General features: G+C 32.7%; 1 protein-coding gene across 6 annotated transcripts in view; it reads right to left on the bottom strand.

Annotated features, from left to right (window-relative positions):
- The window catches only part of DYNC1I2 (dynein cytoplasmic 1 intermediate chain 2), a 53,654-nt gene that overhangs the window by 30,423 nt on the left and 3,060 nt on the right, over window positions 1–20,171 (bottom strand). For 3 of the 6 annotated variants that reach the window (XM_027590467.1, XM_027590465.1, XM_027590468.1), the window contains exons 3-6: window positions 19,216–19,333; window positions 10,243–10,333; window positions 4,988–5,047; window positions 2,729–2,844 (exon numbers count right to left, since the gene is read on the bottom strand). In XM_027590467.1, coding sequence (XP_027446268.1) covers window positions 2,729–2,844; window positions 4,988–5,047; window positions 10,243–10,333; window positions 19,216–19,333 — 385 coding nt within the window. The remainder of the gene's footprint in view (window positions 1–2,728; window positions 2,845–4,987; window positions 5,048–10,242; window positions 10,334–19,215; window positions 19,334–20,171) is intronic. The other 3 variants (XM_027590470.1, XM_027590471.1, XM_027590469.1) reach the window with 1 other exon arrangement.

Genomic DNA, 20,171 nt, shown 5'->3' with positions numbered 1-20,171 from the left:
CCTAATATACTTTTTAAATGAGTCATTGTACCCTCATTTTGGCTATTTTGCTCACTTTTTTGAGTTAACATATATAATAATGTAGCTTCAGAAAGACAGACATTAAAATACTTGAATATACTGAATATACTGATTAATAAAATATTATTTTCCAGAAATTATGGAATCCTGCAGTGTTCTCCATACTGTTAATTCAACACTTCATCTTTCCTTTTTTTTTGTTTAAGTTGCTTATGTCTCGTGATTACCATCAGTGGCTTTTTTTCTAGTAAGACGAGGATTTTCCTCCTGTGAAAGCTATTTTACCAATCAATGGAGCAAGTAAGAATGAAAAAAATGTATCCACAGAAATGAACATTCACATGATCAAGTAAAAAAAAAAAAAAAAGAACCTAGATAAAAATGTTACCCTGATTTCCTCAAAATTTTTGAAGTGTAATAGTATGTATGATAATGTCAACTCTTTTTGGGGAACAAGATGAAAGTGAACAGAAAAGTTTAAGGTATTTATTTCACTTCCATCCTTAGTGGACAGGGAAAGGAGAGTTGTTAAAAAGTACATAGATTGTAAATAGGTATAATCCTAATTTCTTTTGAGGGACATATAAAAATGAAAATTTAAAGATTTTCTTTGGTAACAGCTAAAGGTTTCAAGGATTCTTTTGGGGGGTGCGGGAGGGACAGAGAGAGAGAGGGAGAGAGAATCTTAACCAGACTCCATGCTGGGACATGGGCTCGACTGCACAACGCTGAGATCATGACTTGAGCCAAAATCAAGAGTTGGATGCTTAACCAACTGAGCCACCCAGGCGCTCCAAGGATTTTTTTTCTCCTTTTTGCTTACCTGTATTTTCTGGGCTTTCTGAAGTGAATATTGTTTTTGATTCTCCTTAATGGAGAAATGTGGTAATGAAACTGAAATTTTAAAAATAAATTAATTTAAATATTTGATAAACAAAGTTTTAATGTTTGATATTCCATAGTTAAACAGGAATAAATTTTCCTGGCCAAAGAGAAAAAATATTCCTTATGCACAGACTGCTAAAAGGAAAATTTATTATTGGACCACAGTGCAAAATATCAACAACTCTAAAATCCATAGCTCATTTGGTGGTAAACCTTGACATGACCAGAGGTAAAGGTATTTATAATCATTATTTATCTTACTTAGTTTGAATATTCGTATCTTCTGCTGCCAAAATATTAATGCCCAAGTTGCTGCTGGAGTGTTTACTCACAGTAACTCATAGACTTTACTAGTAACTTTTCTAAACTCTGACAAATTCTGAATTCAAATACATATGTGGCTTCAAGGGTTTCAGGTAAGGAACTATGGACCTGTATTAGGGCTATTATGTAAATCTCTTTTATGTGTGACATAATTTATTAGCCTAACTGGAAAAATACAAGAGCTATCATACTAACTTTATACGTGAATCATTAACTATCTGATGAGATTTTAAAAATTAGTCCCTGGGGAGCCTGGGTGGCTCAGTCGGGTAAGCTTCTGCCTTCAGCACAGGTCATGATCCCAGGGTCCTTGGATCGAGCCCCACATCGGGCTCCTTGCTCAGTTGAGGAGTGTGCTTCTCCCTTTCCCTCTCCCTTTGCCCCTCTCCCCAATGGTGCTCTCTCTCTCTCTCAAATAAATAAATAAAATGTTAAAAAAATTAAAATAAAATAAAAATAAAAATTAGTCCCCAATGTAAAAATGGTAACTCCTGGTTTAAGAATCAAAAGACTTGGGGTACTGGGTGGCTCAGTCGTTAAGCATCTGCCTTCGGCTCAGGTCATGATCTCGGGGTCCTGGGATCGAGCCCCGCATCAGGCTCCCTGCTCAGCGGGAAGCCTGCTTCTCCCTCTCCCACTTCCCCCGCTTGTGTTCCCTTTCTCGCTGTGTTTCTCTCTGTCAAATAAATAAATAAAATCTTAAAAAAAAAAGAATCAAAAGACTCCTGGGGCGCCTGGATGGCTCAGTCAGTTAAGTGGTCAACTCTTGATTTCAGCTCAAGTTATGATCTCAGGGTCCTGGGATCGAGCCTCATGTCAGGGTCTGCGCTCAGCAGGGAAACTGCTTGAGGATTCTCTCTCTCCCTTGCCCTACGCCCCTGCTCCTCCTCTCTCTCTCTCTAAAATAAATAAATAAATCTTAAAAAAAAAAAGAATAAAAACACTCGACATTCAATATAATGTCTGTGTATACATCTCTCTGTTACACACAAATTAAAGGCTGCTTATGAAATCAACATAATAGAGCCCTTAGATCATAAAAGCAAAAGTTTTAGAATTAGATCTAGATGTGTTCATAAATATGGATAACAACGACAACATATCAGAATATCATACGCTCTAAAGAAAATTTACATGGTTTCATTTACTGTGTGATACATTCTTTTAGGAAGGATTGTGCTCAGTGACAGAGACATAGATCATTCCTAAGCTTTTCTGATTCTAAAGCATCACATATCAATGACAAAATGAAGATTAAAAACTTAAGTTTATGTCAACAAAATTAAAAACCATATATACAGTTTATACTTTCATTAACTTCTAAAAGAAAAAGGTTTAAAACTCTAAGAAACAAATACATCAATACAGAAACCTTAAAGCATTAGTTTTATGATGTTTCCCTTAGAAAATATGCCAAAAAAGAAAGAGAAAAAAAAGAAAGAATCTATTTATTCAATATGGGAATTTAATGATCATCATATTAAGGATAGATATTCACCTTCTTTGGGTTGAGCCATAACTGGAGTCTGAGTTTCCTTTGTATATGTGACGATTTCTCGAGGAGGAAAGTCAACTTGTGTAATTTTAGCCATTCCAAGTTTAATAGGTCCTCGTCTAAATAAAGTGAAGACAAATGTTTTTAAATACAACAAATGACACATTTTAACTACATCAAACCATGTTTTTTGGAAAATTAAGAATTAAACATTGTGTATCCAACATTGTAATTTAAATCCCTGTTTTATTCAAGAAATTTTAGATGAACAATGAATTGGCTTTATTTTAACAAAAGAATTTAGAAGATAGCAAAAACAAAAGATATTTCTGAATCATTCAAGATGTTTGTTTTTCACTTTAAAAAGGCAAATAATTTAGTTTCTTAGAGCAAATGTGTGGGTAATAATAGACTAGGATGATAGGAATTTCAGAGTGGACTACTAAATATGGTTGGTTATGAGAACTGTTCTTAGAAGGGATATTGATTCCAGACTTTTCTGAAGAGGCAGATACATGGATCTCAGACCACGTTTAGTTTCCTTCACCATTAGGAGACTTAAGCTTTAAGAATGAAAAATAAGTTTCTGTTGAAACCCTTTTTCTACTTATACTTTGCATAAATTAAGAATCATAAAGTCAATTTAGATTTTAAAATGAAATATTTAAACTTTTAAATCTCTAATCTCTGCATGGTCAGTACTGTCCTTGATTCATATATGGACAAACTACAATGCAGATATTCTACACCTGAATTAAAGCGACAGATATTTTGAATACAATAAAACTATTAAAGTCACTTCTGTTTTAAATAGAGGGAATACATTCTTCTTTGACAAAGAGAAGAAGAGAATTATAGCTGAGGAAAATCGATCAAAAGAAAAATATTTTTTATTAGATATATGGATCTTTTCTTGATTTATTAGATATCTAAATGCTAAATCAAATAATACAGTATGCTTACAAGCTCCCAAAGAAGTTCTCAATTATAAGACTATCTTAAAAGGATATCTAATAAAAGCATTGCTGTAACTTCAGAATATCAAGCAGGATACCTGAAATATATACATATATGTAATAATAAATATTTTCTTATAAAACATTTTCAAAATCCTATACAAAAAATTATAATAAAATTAGTACATTGAATGGATTAGTTTTCTCTAAGGTCCCAAATGTGGGCTATGATAAATTTTTAATGTGTTTTCCACTTTAGGAATATCTTAGCTTTAAAGGGAAAAAAAGGTGCATTATCAAAGAATTAAATGGGAAAACTTAAGCAGATTTGAAGTAATCTCATATTCTAAGAATAAAATTTAAAATAAGAAACACTGTATTCTGAATTTTAAGAGACAAACTACTTAAAAAGTTAAACACTCACATATCTGAGAAAAAATGGCCAAGCCAAGAACATTAAGAATAAGTTACTAACTTGGCTGCATATAGGGTCTAATTAGACAAAAATCACATTAGAACAAACAAACAAAATACTCTAAGATTTAGGGGTAGAAGGGTAGGGAGGTAATACCTCACTTATCCAAAAGCCACTTTTCCTGAGACTAAAAAAGCAACTAGGAGTGGGGGGAGTCTCAGGGCAGCCAACAGAGAAGCTTCCCGTTAATGTACAAGAAGCTCATATACTTTTCTTATATGCCCTAATTCAAGGCTTATTTACTCTTACTTTAGACATAATTCCAAAAGGTGTTGGTCACATGATTTAGAAGGTGCAAATTACCAAATTACTATCTGAGTAAGGCACAATGGCAGCAACAAACATAATTTGCACTGGAGACTAGAATAAATAAATGAGTGAATAAATGAATTAAAGAATAAATCAATAGCAATCTGGGGCCACAGTTCTGTTCCTCTTAAAAACCTAAGAAAACATCAGGAAATTTTAATACAGGAAAATAAATTAATATTTATATCAAGTAACCCAGAAAAGGTTCAATTATATGTAGAATACGTATCAGAAAAAGTCTGGGAAGTTTGTAATACAGCTTAGAAAATTTCACATCAAAAATACAGACATAATCAAAGGACTTTGGACACTTAATGGGTAAACTTAGGGAACCTAGAAAATCAGATACATAAAATATTTCTTTCACTAATGATAGAGGATAAATGAGGTGTCACAGTAAAATATTAACTTTTTCCTTTTCCTAATCGTATAATGTACATTAGAAACAAATAAAATTAGGACAATTTCACAAAGAATCAAATTAATTATAAAAGAGGGAAGGTAAAAAAATCTATTCAATACCCCAAATCGGAATCTGAGTGAAGCTGAAGAACTGATGGATCTGTATCCCAATGCAGCGTCCTAAATGGTTGTAGGACAACCATGAAGCGTTAGCAAAAAAGGCCATAAGTTAGTCAAGCAAATACATTCTATGAATAGGTAAAGCTAAAATACTGTTCACAATTAAAAACCTCATGTTCTGGTTAATAGAAAAAAACACCAGGTATCATTCAATGCTCTAGTGCACGCCATAAGCAGAAGGTGGTTAAAGATGTAAACATACAACCCAGATTAGTTAAGACAGTATTTTCAGATTACAGGAAACTAATATTGCCTAATAATGGACAAGAACAGCCAAAGCGTCCAACAACACAAATAATACATTATTTTTGGATAACAAGCTAGGCTATAAAAATAGCTAAAATTTTAATTTTCTTAATTAAAAAAGCATTAGTAAAAACATCTTAGTTAACATATTATAATCTTGCCCAAAGCACTAAATGTGTGCAGGAAATTGTCATATTGGTAAAGGAAACGAATCAACACATAAGTCTTTCGGTGAGAAAACCAAAGACTATTCCACTGGGATACAAAAAAGCTAAAGTTTCCAAAATGTGACCCCTATGTAATTTATGGGTTAAGCACTGCCTTGGGCTTACATGTCATCTGCTTTAGAAAACAACTAAAGATTTCTGTCTCTAGGAAAAAATAAATTTTCCCAGGAAAAATATTTTATGTTCAAAGGACTTACCTAAATTAACTAAACTTCTAGAGAGTATCAATTCTAAATAAATATTTGGTTGTGTTTTAGCCTTGCCTACCGGGTAAATAACTTACATAGGATCTTTTCCACTTAAGCCAAATCTTGTATTACTAGAACAAAAGGTACTTTATCACATGGGCATGCTTACAAGGTAGCAGTATATAAGATAATTATGTACAGTACTGTATGATACTCATAGTTTCTATTAAAAAGTTAAGCACAATATATTCAGTACTACTATTTTTGGTTATCTATATACTCACATAAGTCATAACAAACAACTAAAACAGCTACAATATTTAAATACAACAAATGATTTCTATATTTTACCTGTCTATACAATTTATCAATAAAAACACTCAGATGAATTGAACTAGAGAAATTCTTCATATTAAAAATATAAAGAAAGACTTGGGGATTTAAACAGGATTGCGTATATGCAAAGAAAAGGTCACTCTGAAGATCTACTTTGTATTAAACTATGAACAGCAACAAACTCAGGCTTTGTTAAATCAGAAGGGGTCCTATTAGGTGCTCTCCAACAAATGTTCTGTCCCCAACCTTTACATTATATGAGAGGTATAGCTGTTATTAGTGACCTACAGCTCCTTTTGAGGATGTCATTTAAGTCTAAAATTAAGCAGGGGCTCCTGGGGGGCTCAGTTGTTAAGCATCTGCCTTCGGCTCAGGTCATGATCGCAGGGTTCCTGGGATCGGGCCCGCATCGGGCTCCCTGCTTGGCAGGAAGCCTGCTTCTCCCTTTCCTACTCCCCCTGCTTGCGTTCCCTCCCTCGCTGTCTCTCTCTTACTGTCAAATAAATAAATAAATAAATAAATAAATAAATAAATAAATAAATAAATAAAATCTTAAAAAAAAAAATTAAGCAAAACTTTGCCTAAAAATATAGCCAGTACTGAAAATACATTGTACAACATACAGAATTATGTTTATTAAAGGCATCAGCAGACATATAAAGTAAAATTCCAATATAATCCAAAAGCCTGAGAGATAAACTGATCAAGAATGGAAAAAGGAAGAAACATGGATTACCCAACTGAGTAACTGTCAGCTAAATTGTAGAGATAACAGAAGTGAATGAGAAAGAGAACTAGAAACTTAATGAAATTCAACTCCAAATCTGCAGAGTTAGAGAGATATCACTTTTCATGGCCTTTTAACATTTATTCATAAATTACAACCAGGCCCAACAGAAATTTTTGGCATTCAGATATGTCTTGATACCATATCTGGTAATGTCTAATATATCGTATCCTACTCCCTGAGTGTACTAATCTGGGACTGTCTTGCCCAGTTAACAGAGTGTGTAGGTTCATACATCCCACACATCTTCATGTATTTTCCTGTGATATTTCTTCATATTCTCTTCATTCTTTCATTACCAACACATGCCTGCTCAATTCAAGTTCATTCAGTTTCATTCTCAGATCTTAGCATACTTTTCAAAAGCCATATATTTAGAAATGCTATTATTTCACTGCCAATAGCACCAATTAATCAACAAGATTATCTCTCTACTATGCAATCTGGAGGTGATGTAGTAGAACTCTTAGTTTTTACTCTTGTATGTATACATATATACACAAAAAAGAACATATGCAGCCTTCTTGAAAATTAATGATTAAAACCAAGTCTGTGCTCTCAAAGGAGACAATGTATGTAGTAAGATTAAAAAGATACCAGGTCACCTCATTCAAAAAGAGGAGTATTTTTTGCTCTCCTGTTAAACTGAGAAGAAACTAAATTTTACATTCACTCTCTAATAAGAACAAACCCCTAAAGATATTTAAATACCTGTTTTCTTGTTTTATAACTTATCATTAAAAATTTATACTTTAAACTTAAATAAACACAAGTTAGCTTGGAACTTTTCAGTACAGTGAATAATATCTTTAAATTAACGATGTAATCACTAGAATATAAGTTCCATGAAGGCAAGGACCATGAATATTTCATTTTCTGTGATAATCTATATAGTATTTAACATTAAATTGGCAATTTGATGAATATGTGTTCTACATACAAATAAATATCTTAACAGTATTTACTCCCTGTACCAATTCACAATATTCCAATGGGTCTCTAATAAACTCTAGGTTTCCCAATGAAACTCAGAAGGACATGTTCTAATTCACATTAATTTCAAAAACCAGGTAGATGGAAGTGCCTGGATGGCTGAGTTGGTTGGGCATCCAACTACTGGTTTTGGCTCAGGTCATGATCTCAGGTGTCATGGGATCAAGCCTCATGACAGGGCTCTGTACTCAGTGGGGAGTCTGCTTCAGTTTCTCTCCCTCTGACCCTTCCCCCCCACTTGCACTACCTCTCTCCCTCTCTCAAATAAATAAATCTTGAAAAAAAGAACAAAATCAAGTAGATGTTACATAGTTTTGAAAGCAAACTTGCTGATGCAACATTTAAAATAATCTTTCTACTATTCAAAATCAAGAACAGAATTCAAAATGAACACAGTACAATATCTACATAAAAATAATTTATAATACAATTAAATTTAATAAATATAATAATTCTTTGGGTAAATATTTGTACTACAGTAAAGCTGTAGAAGGCGAAAAAAAAGCCTTCTCTTGAAAACACCACTTGCTTATTAGCAGAGGAATATAAACATATTTGTACAAAAATAGAGAAGCATGAAGTATGAAACAAATTTAGTCTTAAAAATGAGTTCAGACTAAATTTAGCCTTTAATCTAGAATATATACTATTTTATAAGGTACTATTATTTCTAAAAAAAAGTTTTGATATTTCTTAAATGATGGTTTTATTATTTACTTCCAATGACAATACAGCTTAGATTTGCAATTTTGGTTCTATTTACAAAACAGTTTTGGAAAATACATCTCAGATTCAAACTGGTGAGACTTTTTTGTCTTCTAATTGTTAATGATAACCTGATTATTCAGGAATTGGTTAAAATATCGAGTTTATTATATAGCTTCCTTGCTTTTTTCTGGCCGTCTTTTAGATACTCATTACTTATTTATAACTTCAATCAGAGGAACTTAGGCACAAAGAAGATGAGACTTCTCAAGTTTATTTCTTATTAAGAGGTATGTTAAGATGTTATGGTATGTTAAGATATTTTTCTGAGGAGGACATTTAACTTCCTGCCCAAAATAAGGATTCTGAATAAAGATTTTAACCATGTTTAATCTCATTTCAACTGACACAAAGAATCAAACAGTTATGATGCTGTTTTTAAAAGACTTGCTGTTATTGTGTATGTGTGTATGTGCATGTGTGTGTGTGTGGGGGGGTACGTGTGTGACAAAGAGGAATAAGTAAAAGTACTTTCCCCAAGACAATCTTTGGAGAGAGGCTAAAATCTTACTGAACTTTTGGAAAGCAAGTCCCAACATGTGTACAGGATCCTAAAACAAATATGAAATACAGTTTTACAAGGAAGACATGAGTATGGGAAAACTAGGCAGAAAACATTTTTTTTTAAGTGAGGTATAATTGACATATAACACTATATTACTTTCAGGTGTACAAAATAATGATTTGATATTTGTATATACTGTGAAATGATCACAATTCTAGTTAACATGTGTCAGCATATACAGTTAACAAACGTATTTTTTTCTTGTGATAAGAACTTTTAAGATCTACTCTCTCAGCAATCTTCAAATATGCAATATAGTATTATTAACTGTAGTCGCCATGCTGTACATTACATCCCCAGAACTTATTTATTTTATAACTAGAAGTTTGTAACTCTTTTGAAACTCTTCACCCATTTTGACCATTCCCTGTCCTCCACATCTGGCAACCACCAATCTGTTCTCTGTTATCTATGAGCTTGGATTTCTTTGGTTTTTGGGGTTTTTTTTTTCATTCCACACATAAGTGACATAATTCAGTATTTGTCTTTCTCTGACTTCTTTCATTTAGCATAACGCCCTCAAGACAGTAAACACTCCTGTTTCCTTAGCAGTTATCTCTATTTGATATTTTATGCACTATTATTTTCTATCTTAATTATAACTAGTGACTCAATAGAACACAATTGAAGTACTTACCCAAATTGTTTAGATTTTCAATTACTGAATGGACAATTAAGCACAACAGAGGTTTTACATTATTTATAAACTATTTTACACTATATTTATACTATTTTATACTATCATACACTATTTACACACTATTTACATTGTTTATATTATATTATACATACAAAACATTTACACAATAACCTGTGAAGTATGCTTAAACAGAAAAAAATCAAATTGTCTTTATTTTAATATAAAATAATTAGTGTGAAATCAGTTAACTATTCAGTCTAAATTAATCAAGAGGGACAGTTAAAATACTATTAAAAAAATCCCCTAATTTAAAACAAATAATTTCTATGCCACTTAGATTTCAAAATGTTAATTTTAACATAACTATTTAGAGTTCCTCTAAAGCATCAACAGCATATAGGCACTAAATACATTCTATCATTAAACTATTAAAAGAAATTTACTGTACCTAGATCCCACTGCACCATCTCCAGAGTCTTGGCTTCCAGCTTCACTTGGTGTGCTCACAGATTTGGAGGATGGAGACATAGGAGGAGGGACTAAATAGTGAAATAGACAGGTATCCGCTGTTACTACACGGAGAGGTTGCTCAGCTTATGATGTTTCAAAAGTAATTTAACATGAAGTAATTAACAAAAAAGAAAAAATGGCAAACCAAAAAACAAAAATACATGAATGAAAATGAATAGTAGAAAGAAGAGGAGAAAGACAAAGTTAACAATGCATGCTGACGGCTCATGCAATTTCTCTGGCAAAATGCATTTGGGTTTTATATTAAAAAAAAAGCAAGATTATGAAAGGATGCATCTTCATCCCAGCCAACATCAAATGTGGGTACTAATTTTCAAAGGAGAGCATTCCTTCCCCCCCACTTTCTAACTTCTCACTTTTAAGATCACCAGATTATAAATATTACTTATAACTGTTGTCAAAAATCAAAACTCTGAAATATCCTTCAAAAGTCATTTACCCTTGGTTTTCTGAGATTTTTTTTAAATGTTAATTTTTGTCTAACAATTTTTATTTCAGAAATTTATGCCTTAAATGATTTCATTTTCCCCTTGGCCAATTTAGAGAAAATGACCACAGCTAAAGGAATGGCTCCTTTAAAATGTCCATTAGTTTCCAGCAATTTGGGTGAAAAATGCAAACGGGCCATAAAACAGCATGCCTTCTAGACATGATGCATAACATAAAATGATGCATGCAACTTAAACAAGGCAAGACTTATGATAACTTCCTTACCCCAGTATTCAGAAAAAACTGAAGTGTACAGACAAAGATACAGACACCCAAAATATTCTTAATCCCTTCTTATAGAAAAATACACATTTTTCATAGTATATAAAACAAACAGCAAATGCTTTCCCCTAAATCATCACTCTTAACATTATATATCAACAGTTGAACGTGCACATTTCATGCTATTACATTTGTAAAACATTTTGATTACCATTGCAGGAGTATAGGAGGATCATCACTGCCATCTTCTGGTTAAATTTTACCATAAATGTCCCCAATCCCAAGTATCTTTGTAAAATAATCTTTCGTATATAATATTAAGTGACTAACACATTTTATGCTGAGCTGCAAGCCCTTCTTTTAATAGTCTACTGAAAAGAAGGTAAGTTCCTAATTAGAAATGAACTGATCTAAAGAACTACGTATTTATTTAAAAATCTATGGTTTGGGGATAGTCACATTCATTGAACCCTTAAAATTATATTTAAATGTTTATACATGATACAATAAAAAAGGTAGGTTTGCTAATCTGACAAAATGTACAAGTATAGTATGATGAGTTACATCTTTTGCCTTTTCTTTTCTCTTGGTAATGTAAACTCTACACTCAATGTCGGGAGTGAACTCACAACCCCGAGTCACATGCTGTACTGACTGAGCTAGCCAGGTGCCCCATGGTGAATTACATCTTAAACACAGGTACAAAACTAACCATCCTTATTTTTCCAATGGCAAATTCTACTGGTAACCAATAGTAAGATTAGAAGAAAAAAAACCGTAACTAGAATGTTTCCTGAGATATAGTGAGTAATTCTTGCTTAAGTTCCAAAGGACTATAAAAACTTAATTGAATGTTTCTAATTTTGTGACTACATCTCTCAGAAACAATGATAAAACCAGACCACCTTCACATAGTTCACAGGTGGATGGCACTGTGCTAGGTGCTGCGTGTACAACTCAAAGTAGCTAATTATGATTTGTATCTAAAATAAAAGAACATTATGTCCCCTAACTTCCTTTAGGCTATATTCCTCATCTTTTTGTCTGTTTCTCAATGTGAGGCTTTCCCTAGACTAAGTCCCAACTGATGCAAGAATAAATAGTATCTTACTTCGTTAAAACTACTTTATAAAAAAATGTTACCTCAAATTCTTTATGGAAACAGATTAAACAGTAATTATATGTACATAAATACACTAACCTAGCCAATAAAAGTGTCGGAAATAAAAGTTCCCAAGATAAAAAATAAATTACAGGGGTGATGCTACCAAATTATCATAGTTTATCAGCCAGAAGCAAAGTTAATCACCATGGCATCACATTTGTAATTCAATAAAAATCTCCATCCCAGAACTGTATCATTTCTCACAAAAGATAGTTTTCAAGCCAGTTTATAGAAAGGACTCATTAAAGACTCAAAGTTATTATCTGGCTAACCCACTTCATCTTGCAATAATAAATAATGTATACTACAGAAGAGACAAACCTAGAAAAAGAAAATTACCATTATTGAAAAAGGAGTAATATTAACAGAAAAAAAGGTAATGGTAGTATTGTTTGGTCACTACCATATTTCAACCTAATGAGTCTAGAAAAATCAAAGATTACAGTAATTGCACAATAAGGCAATGCCACCATACTCCCAGATTCAACAAACAACCCCCAAGAACAAACAGCATGCATTCAGGGAGGTTAAAAAAACCTCTGAACTCATAGCCCCTCAAATCTCAAAAAAGACTAAATTTTAGAATTCATTTGTAAATCCAAACAGCTTTGAAAATAACAAAAGCCATTACTAATTAGCTTTTGCCAAGTATCTTGAGATATAATCAGCTTAATAAGAACAGTGATTCAATCACATTACTTTTATTCCAGTTATATATAAATATATATCATTTTATATATATTTTATATCTATAAAAGAGCCTAAAACAAGGCTTTAAAAGGCACAAAATAAAGGATTTAACATTAACACATGTGAATATTTGAACAAATTTAAACTTACTAGAAGTTTAGAGCAAAGATACTTATTTCCTTCTTTGAGAACCAGACAAGAAACATGGAGTAAATTGAAAAATCTACACCATGGCATTCACTGATCACATTAAGTAATATTGAAAGACTGTGACTCTTTAATTATCTGGAACATAAACCCAATCAAGAAGGCCTTTCCTACCAGTTTAGATCTTGGCCTTCCAAGGATATAAAATCAACATTGCTGCCTTTTGGCCTGCAAAGGAACACCTAGAATATTTTTAAACCAGAAAGCACCTAGGAATCCACCTATATTTATGATTAGAATTAAATTCGAGTTGACTACTCAGAACTACACAAACGTCTTAGAGATGAAGGATGATGCACAGCCCAATTATTTTTCAAGTAGAAGAAAGCCTCTGGCAAGGGGCTTTTGCCAGGAAGAAGAACCTAGAAAAGGTGAACAGTCAAGGAAAGCGAATGTAGGGAGTAGAAGCTGGTAGAGACAGTAAAATGGAAGGAGTGAACTTCTGAGCTAACCCAAAGATGTAAAGCCTCCTCTAGCTAATCTAGGATACTTAATACTCAAACATAGCCCGCACTACAATAATGCCCCCTTGTGGATACTCTTAGCCTGGAATAATAACATTTAAATAACTTTCATAACTTCCTCTTTTTGTCCTCAAAGGTACTTTTTTTTTTTAATTTTATTTATTTATTTGACAGAGAGACACAGCGAGAGCAGGAACACAAGCAGGGGGAGTGGGAGAGGGAGAAGCAGGCTTCCTGCTGAGCAGGGAGCCCGATGTGGGACTCGATCCCAGGACCCTGGGATCATGACCTGAGCCGAAGGCAGAGGCTTAATAACATCTGAGCCACCCAGGCGCCCTGAAAGGTACTGCTTTAAACCTTAACTCTCTTAAATATTAATTTCTCCCCTTCGATGGCCTCTTTCTCCTGGTAATGAAGTTTAAATATCCTCCACTAATCTCTAAATGTTTCGTTTCCTTTATTCTCTTCAATGTAATTCAGAGCATCAGATAAATTTTTTTTTAAAGATTTTATTTATTTATTTGAGAGAGAGAGAATGAGAGATAGAGAGCACGAGAGGGAAGAGGGTCAGAGGGAGAAGCAGACTCCCTGCTAAGCAGGGAGCCCGATGTGGGACTCGATCCCGGGACTCCAGGATCATGACCTGAGCCGAAGGCAGTCGCTTAACCAACTGAGCCACCCAGGCGCCCCAGATAAATTTTTAAAAGAAATTAATAAATAAAAATAAAATTCTGTGGTATTAAAATACTATAATGAACAATTTGTTAAAATTAGGCTAAACTGGAAGAAATGACTTGGTGCATGGGAAGCATTCATTCCATCTAAAAATCAGATTTACCAGTTATAAGATAAAATAAGTACTAGGTATATAACATACAACATGAAGACTATAGTTAACACTGTTATATGATACATAAGAAAATTGTTAAAAGTTGTCATCAGAAGAAGAAATATTTTTTCCTGCTATCTGTAAGATGATGAATGTTAACTAAACCTATTATATTTATTTTATAATATATGTAAATCAAAACATCATACAACATACCTTAAACTTACATAGTGATATATGTCAATTATTTCTCAATAAAACTAGGAAAAAATGAGATTTAAGGTATTCAAAAGTTACAAGAATGTGAGGGAAATAAATGAAGCAATATTTATTTTTGACTAGCAAAGTTCTTTTGTTTTTTCCTAGTAAAAGAAAATCCAGATAATAAACTATCATACTAATCAATGTTGTGTGCCCTACTGATACAGACTCAGGCTACAGAGTACTTGACAGTGTCTGTTTTCATCTCTTTACAAGATGTTTAAAACAGTAGTTATACATACAAAAGAGATTCACTTTATTTTTTTCAATCATCAATGCTTAAGAACTCCACACTGGATAGAACATGTCTTGAAAGTTGTACCTAAAATTAACTTTCTTAAGACTGGCCACTTAAATTTAGTTAAAAAAAAAAAAAAAAAGCCATGCTTCTTTTATGAAATGTTCAAATTTCAATTTCCACTATGTTTTTTTCTGAAATTTAAACAATCAGATTTTGTTTTTGCTTTTAAAGGAGATGGCTTTTATTTGGCCTTACAAGGTAGAAAGACATACAACCTAATAATAATTGAACAAACATTTAAGTGTCTAGTCTGTGCTGGACACCAGGGATGAAAATGTGATTTTCTCTGCTCTCAAAGATCTCTGACAAAAAGCAGTCAATTACCAAATAAATAAGAATCTACCAATGATGAGAAGCTAAAAGAGATTTTATTAGCTATATCTTCTTTAAAAAACATTCTTTTCAGAATTAAAAGAAAAAGGTCTGTTTTAGGAAAAGAAGAGATTGATGTTTTTAATAAATCCTCTTGAATATTCTAGCAGTATTTTTACACTGCTATAATTTAAAAATATTTACTAAATACATTCTGTAGTGAAAAGAAAAACAAGTACCCATCCTGGGTCATGATATAAAGTGTATTTTTTATTTTGGTTTACTGTCAAGAAAGTTTGGTAGACACTGCCTTCCTCTGTATCCTGTATTCTTCAAGCCTAATTAAAAAAAAAAATACTGGAAAGATCTTTAGGAATATGTCAGACAACAGAAGAAGGTGAAAACCACACAACCTCTTTAATATGGCTACTATAACCACTATATCTATTATAATGGCCAGACAAGATCTAATAAAAGGGAAAAAATTACAGGCATGGTTCTCTTATGAGTATAGATGAAGAACTCCTAAACAAAATACTTGCAAATGAATTCACCAATCCATAAGAAAAAAATCATCTTGTAACTAAGTTGTTTATTCCAGAATGTAAGATGCTTTTACATTAGAAAAGCCATCATTATAAATCATCAAATTAATACATTAAAAGAAAAAAAAAGCATATGATCATCTCAAAATATGAAGAGACCTATGAATTTGTTGCAAATATTCTGGCAGTTTTAAAGAATGTCCATATTCTTTGTGAATTCCAATCAACAGAAGAATGTAGCGGAACTGATGACTCCCAAGAGTAAGCCATAAAAATAATAGCTTTTTCCTGGCTGTCTTTATCTTTGGATTGCTCACTCTGAAGAACCTGACATTCTGCAAGGATACTCCAGCGCTTCTGTGGAGTGGCCCATGTGGATAGGAACTCAGGCCTTCCACCAACAACAGCCAACACCAACTTGCCAGCTATGTGAGTGAAGCACCTTGAAAGCAAATCCTAGCAGCAGGCAAGTCTTCAGATGACTGCAGCTCTGACTGCCATCTTGACTTCAATGCCATGAGACACCCTGAGCCACAACCACTCAGCTAAACCACTACCAAATTCCTGATAGGCAGAAACTGTGAGAGAGAATAAATATTTATTATTGTTTTAAAAAAATCAAACCAATACAAAAATAAATAGAAAACTTGAATAGACTATAACCTTAAAAAGAGACTTGAAATGGTGAATAACCTCTGCTTTCAACTATCCCCTGGAAAAAAAAAGTTGTAATCCCAGGCAGTTTTACGGTTGAATTCTACCAAGTTTTAAAGGAACAGGTTAACATCTATTCTTTACAAGCTGTTCTACAAAATATCAAAAGGGAAAGCCATCAAATTTATTTTAAAATCATAACCATTATGGCCAATGAATGTGGACAGTACAAGAAAATTACATAGAATACAAAGCCATAGTAATTGAAACTGTGGTTTAATAACATAGAATCAAACAAATTAGATAACAGTGAAAATACAGAGCCCAGAAATATCATGGATACATGGAAACTGTATGACAAAGTTGGCATCAGAATCAGTGAGGGAAAGGATGGACTATTTAATAAAAAGTACTGACAAAATTAGCTAACTGTATGGAGAAAAACTAGATTGGATCCCTACCTCATGCTATATTCAAAAATATAACCCAAACGTCTAAAGGTGAAGGCTGAAACTATAAAGCCTAACAGAAAAAATGTAGGAAAATATAATATTGTGTCTTCAAAGAAAGGATTTCTTAAAAGAAAAAAAAAAAGACCAAAAAGCACAAAAAAGGGTTATAATTGGCAGGCCTGACTATTATCAAAATGAAGGATTTGAACATATTAAAATGAAGAATTAGGTTCAATGAAAGATACTATAAACAGAGTTAACAGGTAATAGACTGGGAGAAGGTTTTTTTTAAAAAAACTAAAACAAAGAAGTCCTCCTCTAAAATATACAAGGAACTCCTACAGCAAGATAAAAAACTCTTAATTGTAAATGGGCTACAGATATGAATATGCAATTCATGAAGAGAAAATAATAGATATTTGAGAAATGGTCGACCTCACTGTAAACAGATGAATTTATATTAAAACATTTTGGCATACCACTTTATACCCATCAAGTTGGCAAAAATTGGAAAGTTGGAGAAAATCAGGTGATGATGTGGATATGGTAAAATAGTTACTTTCTCATCACTAGCAATGAGAGGGTAAACTTGTAGTCATTCTTGAGAGTGGTGCGTAGAATCTAATAAATGTAAGTAAGCTTATACACAGTAACACAGCAAGTCAATTCTTAGGCATACACCCCAGAGAAACTCTTCCACAGTTCTCAAAGGGAAAGTATATATTCTTTGCAGTGATGGTTGTGATAGCAAAGAGATGGAAGCAATCTAAATGCCTGTATCACTTGGGGAACAGATAAGTAAAATATGGTATATAATGGAATATTATGCATCAGTCAAAAATAAATAACTAGATCTATATTCAGCAACATGGGCAGGTCTCAAACGCTGCTTGGCAAAAAGATACAAACAGAATGATACATATAACACAATGTCGTTTATGTGTATAAAACGTCTATGCACACACATATATATATATATATGAAAACTTGAAATATGTAAACACATGGAGGACAGATCAAAAGGACATGTTAAAAATGCAAGAACGGTACTTAATGCAAGACTGGGAAGTGGAATGGAACTGGAGATGGGGAATGAGGAAGAAACATACACACACACACACCCACCCCTGCCCCCGCCCGAAGAACAGTCTTTTAAGACTCGATAATGGAGGAGGGCCATGAACTGAGAAATATGAACAAGTGAATTCAGTGAAACTGAAATCCTAAAAATAGAAAAGGAAAAAAAATTCCTCTGGGAGGAAAACAAAGCCAATGACAGAAAAACTATCAAAGACTATACAACTATTAAGCAACTTGGTTTAGTTACTATGTTATTAACAATACTGTTCTGATGCATTTACTTTTAAAATTGTAATATGAATGTAAACTTATTAAATAAAGACACATAAATATATTTCAATCTTCAAATTCTACCATTAGGCAAAAGGCAAATGAGGTGAAAGAAATAACAATGAAGCAGACCATGAGAGTGACCAGCTTTTTCATCTTGAAACCTTTTAGAAATATCAGCTCTAGAAATAGTTATGTTATAGTTCACAACAGGCAAACAGCAGTTACTACTTCTGGTATTTGTCCCCTGAGCCAGATGGAATTAGCCTAAATGACAAAGGCCATGTCAAATTAAAATACTATGTAACAATATTCAGGTCAGAATTATTTTAAGCAAGTGTTTAATGCTTTCTGACATGAACTAGACTGTCTTCAGTACCTCTACTATTTCAGCTTTTTGGTTCAGTACTGTTATCAAAATGAATGGCCCAAAAAAGAACAAGTCAAATTGCTGCCAAAAGAGGCTACCAATATTATTTCCATTATTAGCAGTGAGGGCAGAAGGCTATTTTTTCCTTCCACTCCTATACCTTTGAAACTAATATACTTCTAGAACTTTGATTCATTATACCTCTCTTTAACCTACAGAAAAAATATAGAGTTAAGATCAGGAATCAGTCATCTTTGAGCTAAATAAGTATGGCACAGAAAACTTGTTCAACAAATGTTGAAATAAATTACTGATTTAACAAGAAAAGTCAATTGGTTATTCAGTGTATGTTAATAAGTGCACTTAATCTTGCAGCTCTCTTAAACAAACAAAATAACCATGTATTGGCACATGTGAAAAAAGATAATTCTGAATAAAGTATAAGATAAGTCATTTTTAAGAGACACAAATAAGAAAAATATGCAAAATATATTAAAGTCAACACATTCATCTCAGATATGTCTGAGCTGAATAGCATCTATTCTTGGCTCTTATAAATGGATATATTCTTATCCTTACCAATGGGGGATTCTGGAGTTAGCCCCATGCTTTGAAGCAATGCTTCAGCTTCTCTTCTTTTTTTTTCAAGATCTGATTCTTCTTGCACAGGCGCAACTGCTTCCTTCTTCTGATCAGTCTATTTTTAAAGTTAAAAATTTAAATTTACATAGAATATGAAACATTTCTGCTTGCCAAAAAAGTGTATTTTAAATAATGTGCTAACACTGTTTACTCTGGGCGGGGGGTGACTTAGTTTTGAACACATATAATACTCATTAAGTGAAAACCATTCTCAATAGAGTTCTATAAGTAATCTCCAAATGATATGTAATCAAGGAGTTCCCACAAAAGTTTTTACCTAGTAAATTAAAAAAGTACAGTCAACTTCTATTTATCTACAGTATGAAATTGCTATCCACAGTTAGGAATTGTGGAAACCTCCCCCAGTGGCACAAAAGCTTAGATATAAGTATCACAACACTATAAAAAAATTATTTAACCGGTAACAAATTTTAAGTAAATGGACAATGTGATTTGTTGAAAATCCAGTATGAATACCTCAAACTTCTGTATGAAGTCTTCATTGTATTTATGCAGTTTTATGTAGAGAATGTTTGTCAAAAATTCATCTGGAGAAAGGTGTTTTTGTTTTTAAATTATAGGTCTTATTTTTATAATAAAAACATGGTTGAATTTAGTAAAGTTAAAATTCACTTTTGCACAACACAAAACATTTGTTATCAAAATCATAGCCAGCTTTTATTTCAGTCACCTATAGTTTTAGCAAAATCTTCCAAGTAAACTAGATAAGCCTCAATAACCTCAGATCATCCAAAACATCTCAAATGAAATTTAAGGCTTCAAAGAAAAAGTTTTATATATACAAAATAGGCTCCGATGCCCTGTTTTGCCTAGACAACTATTACTCACACAATTATCTGTAGTGAATTTTGTCAATCATAATATTCTATGGT

The sequence above is a fragment of the Zalophus californianus genome, chromosome 3 (assembly GCF_009762305.2).
Source record: "Zalophus californianus isolate mZalCal1 chromosome 3, mZalCal1.pri.v2, whole genome shotgun sequence".
NCBI classification, from domain to species: domain Eukaryota; kingdom Metazoa; phylum Chordata; class Mammalia; order Carnivora; family Otariidae; genus Zalophus; species Zalophus californianus.
This window is presented reverse-complemented; position numbering and strand designations above follow the sequence as displayed.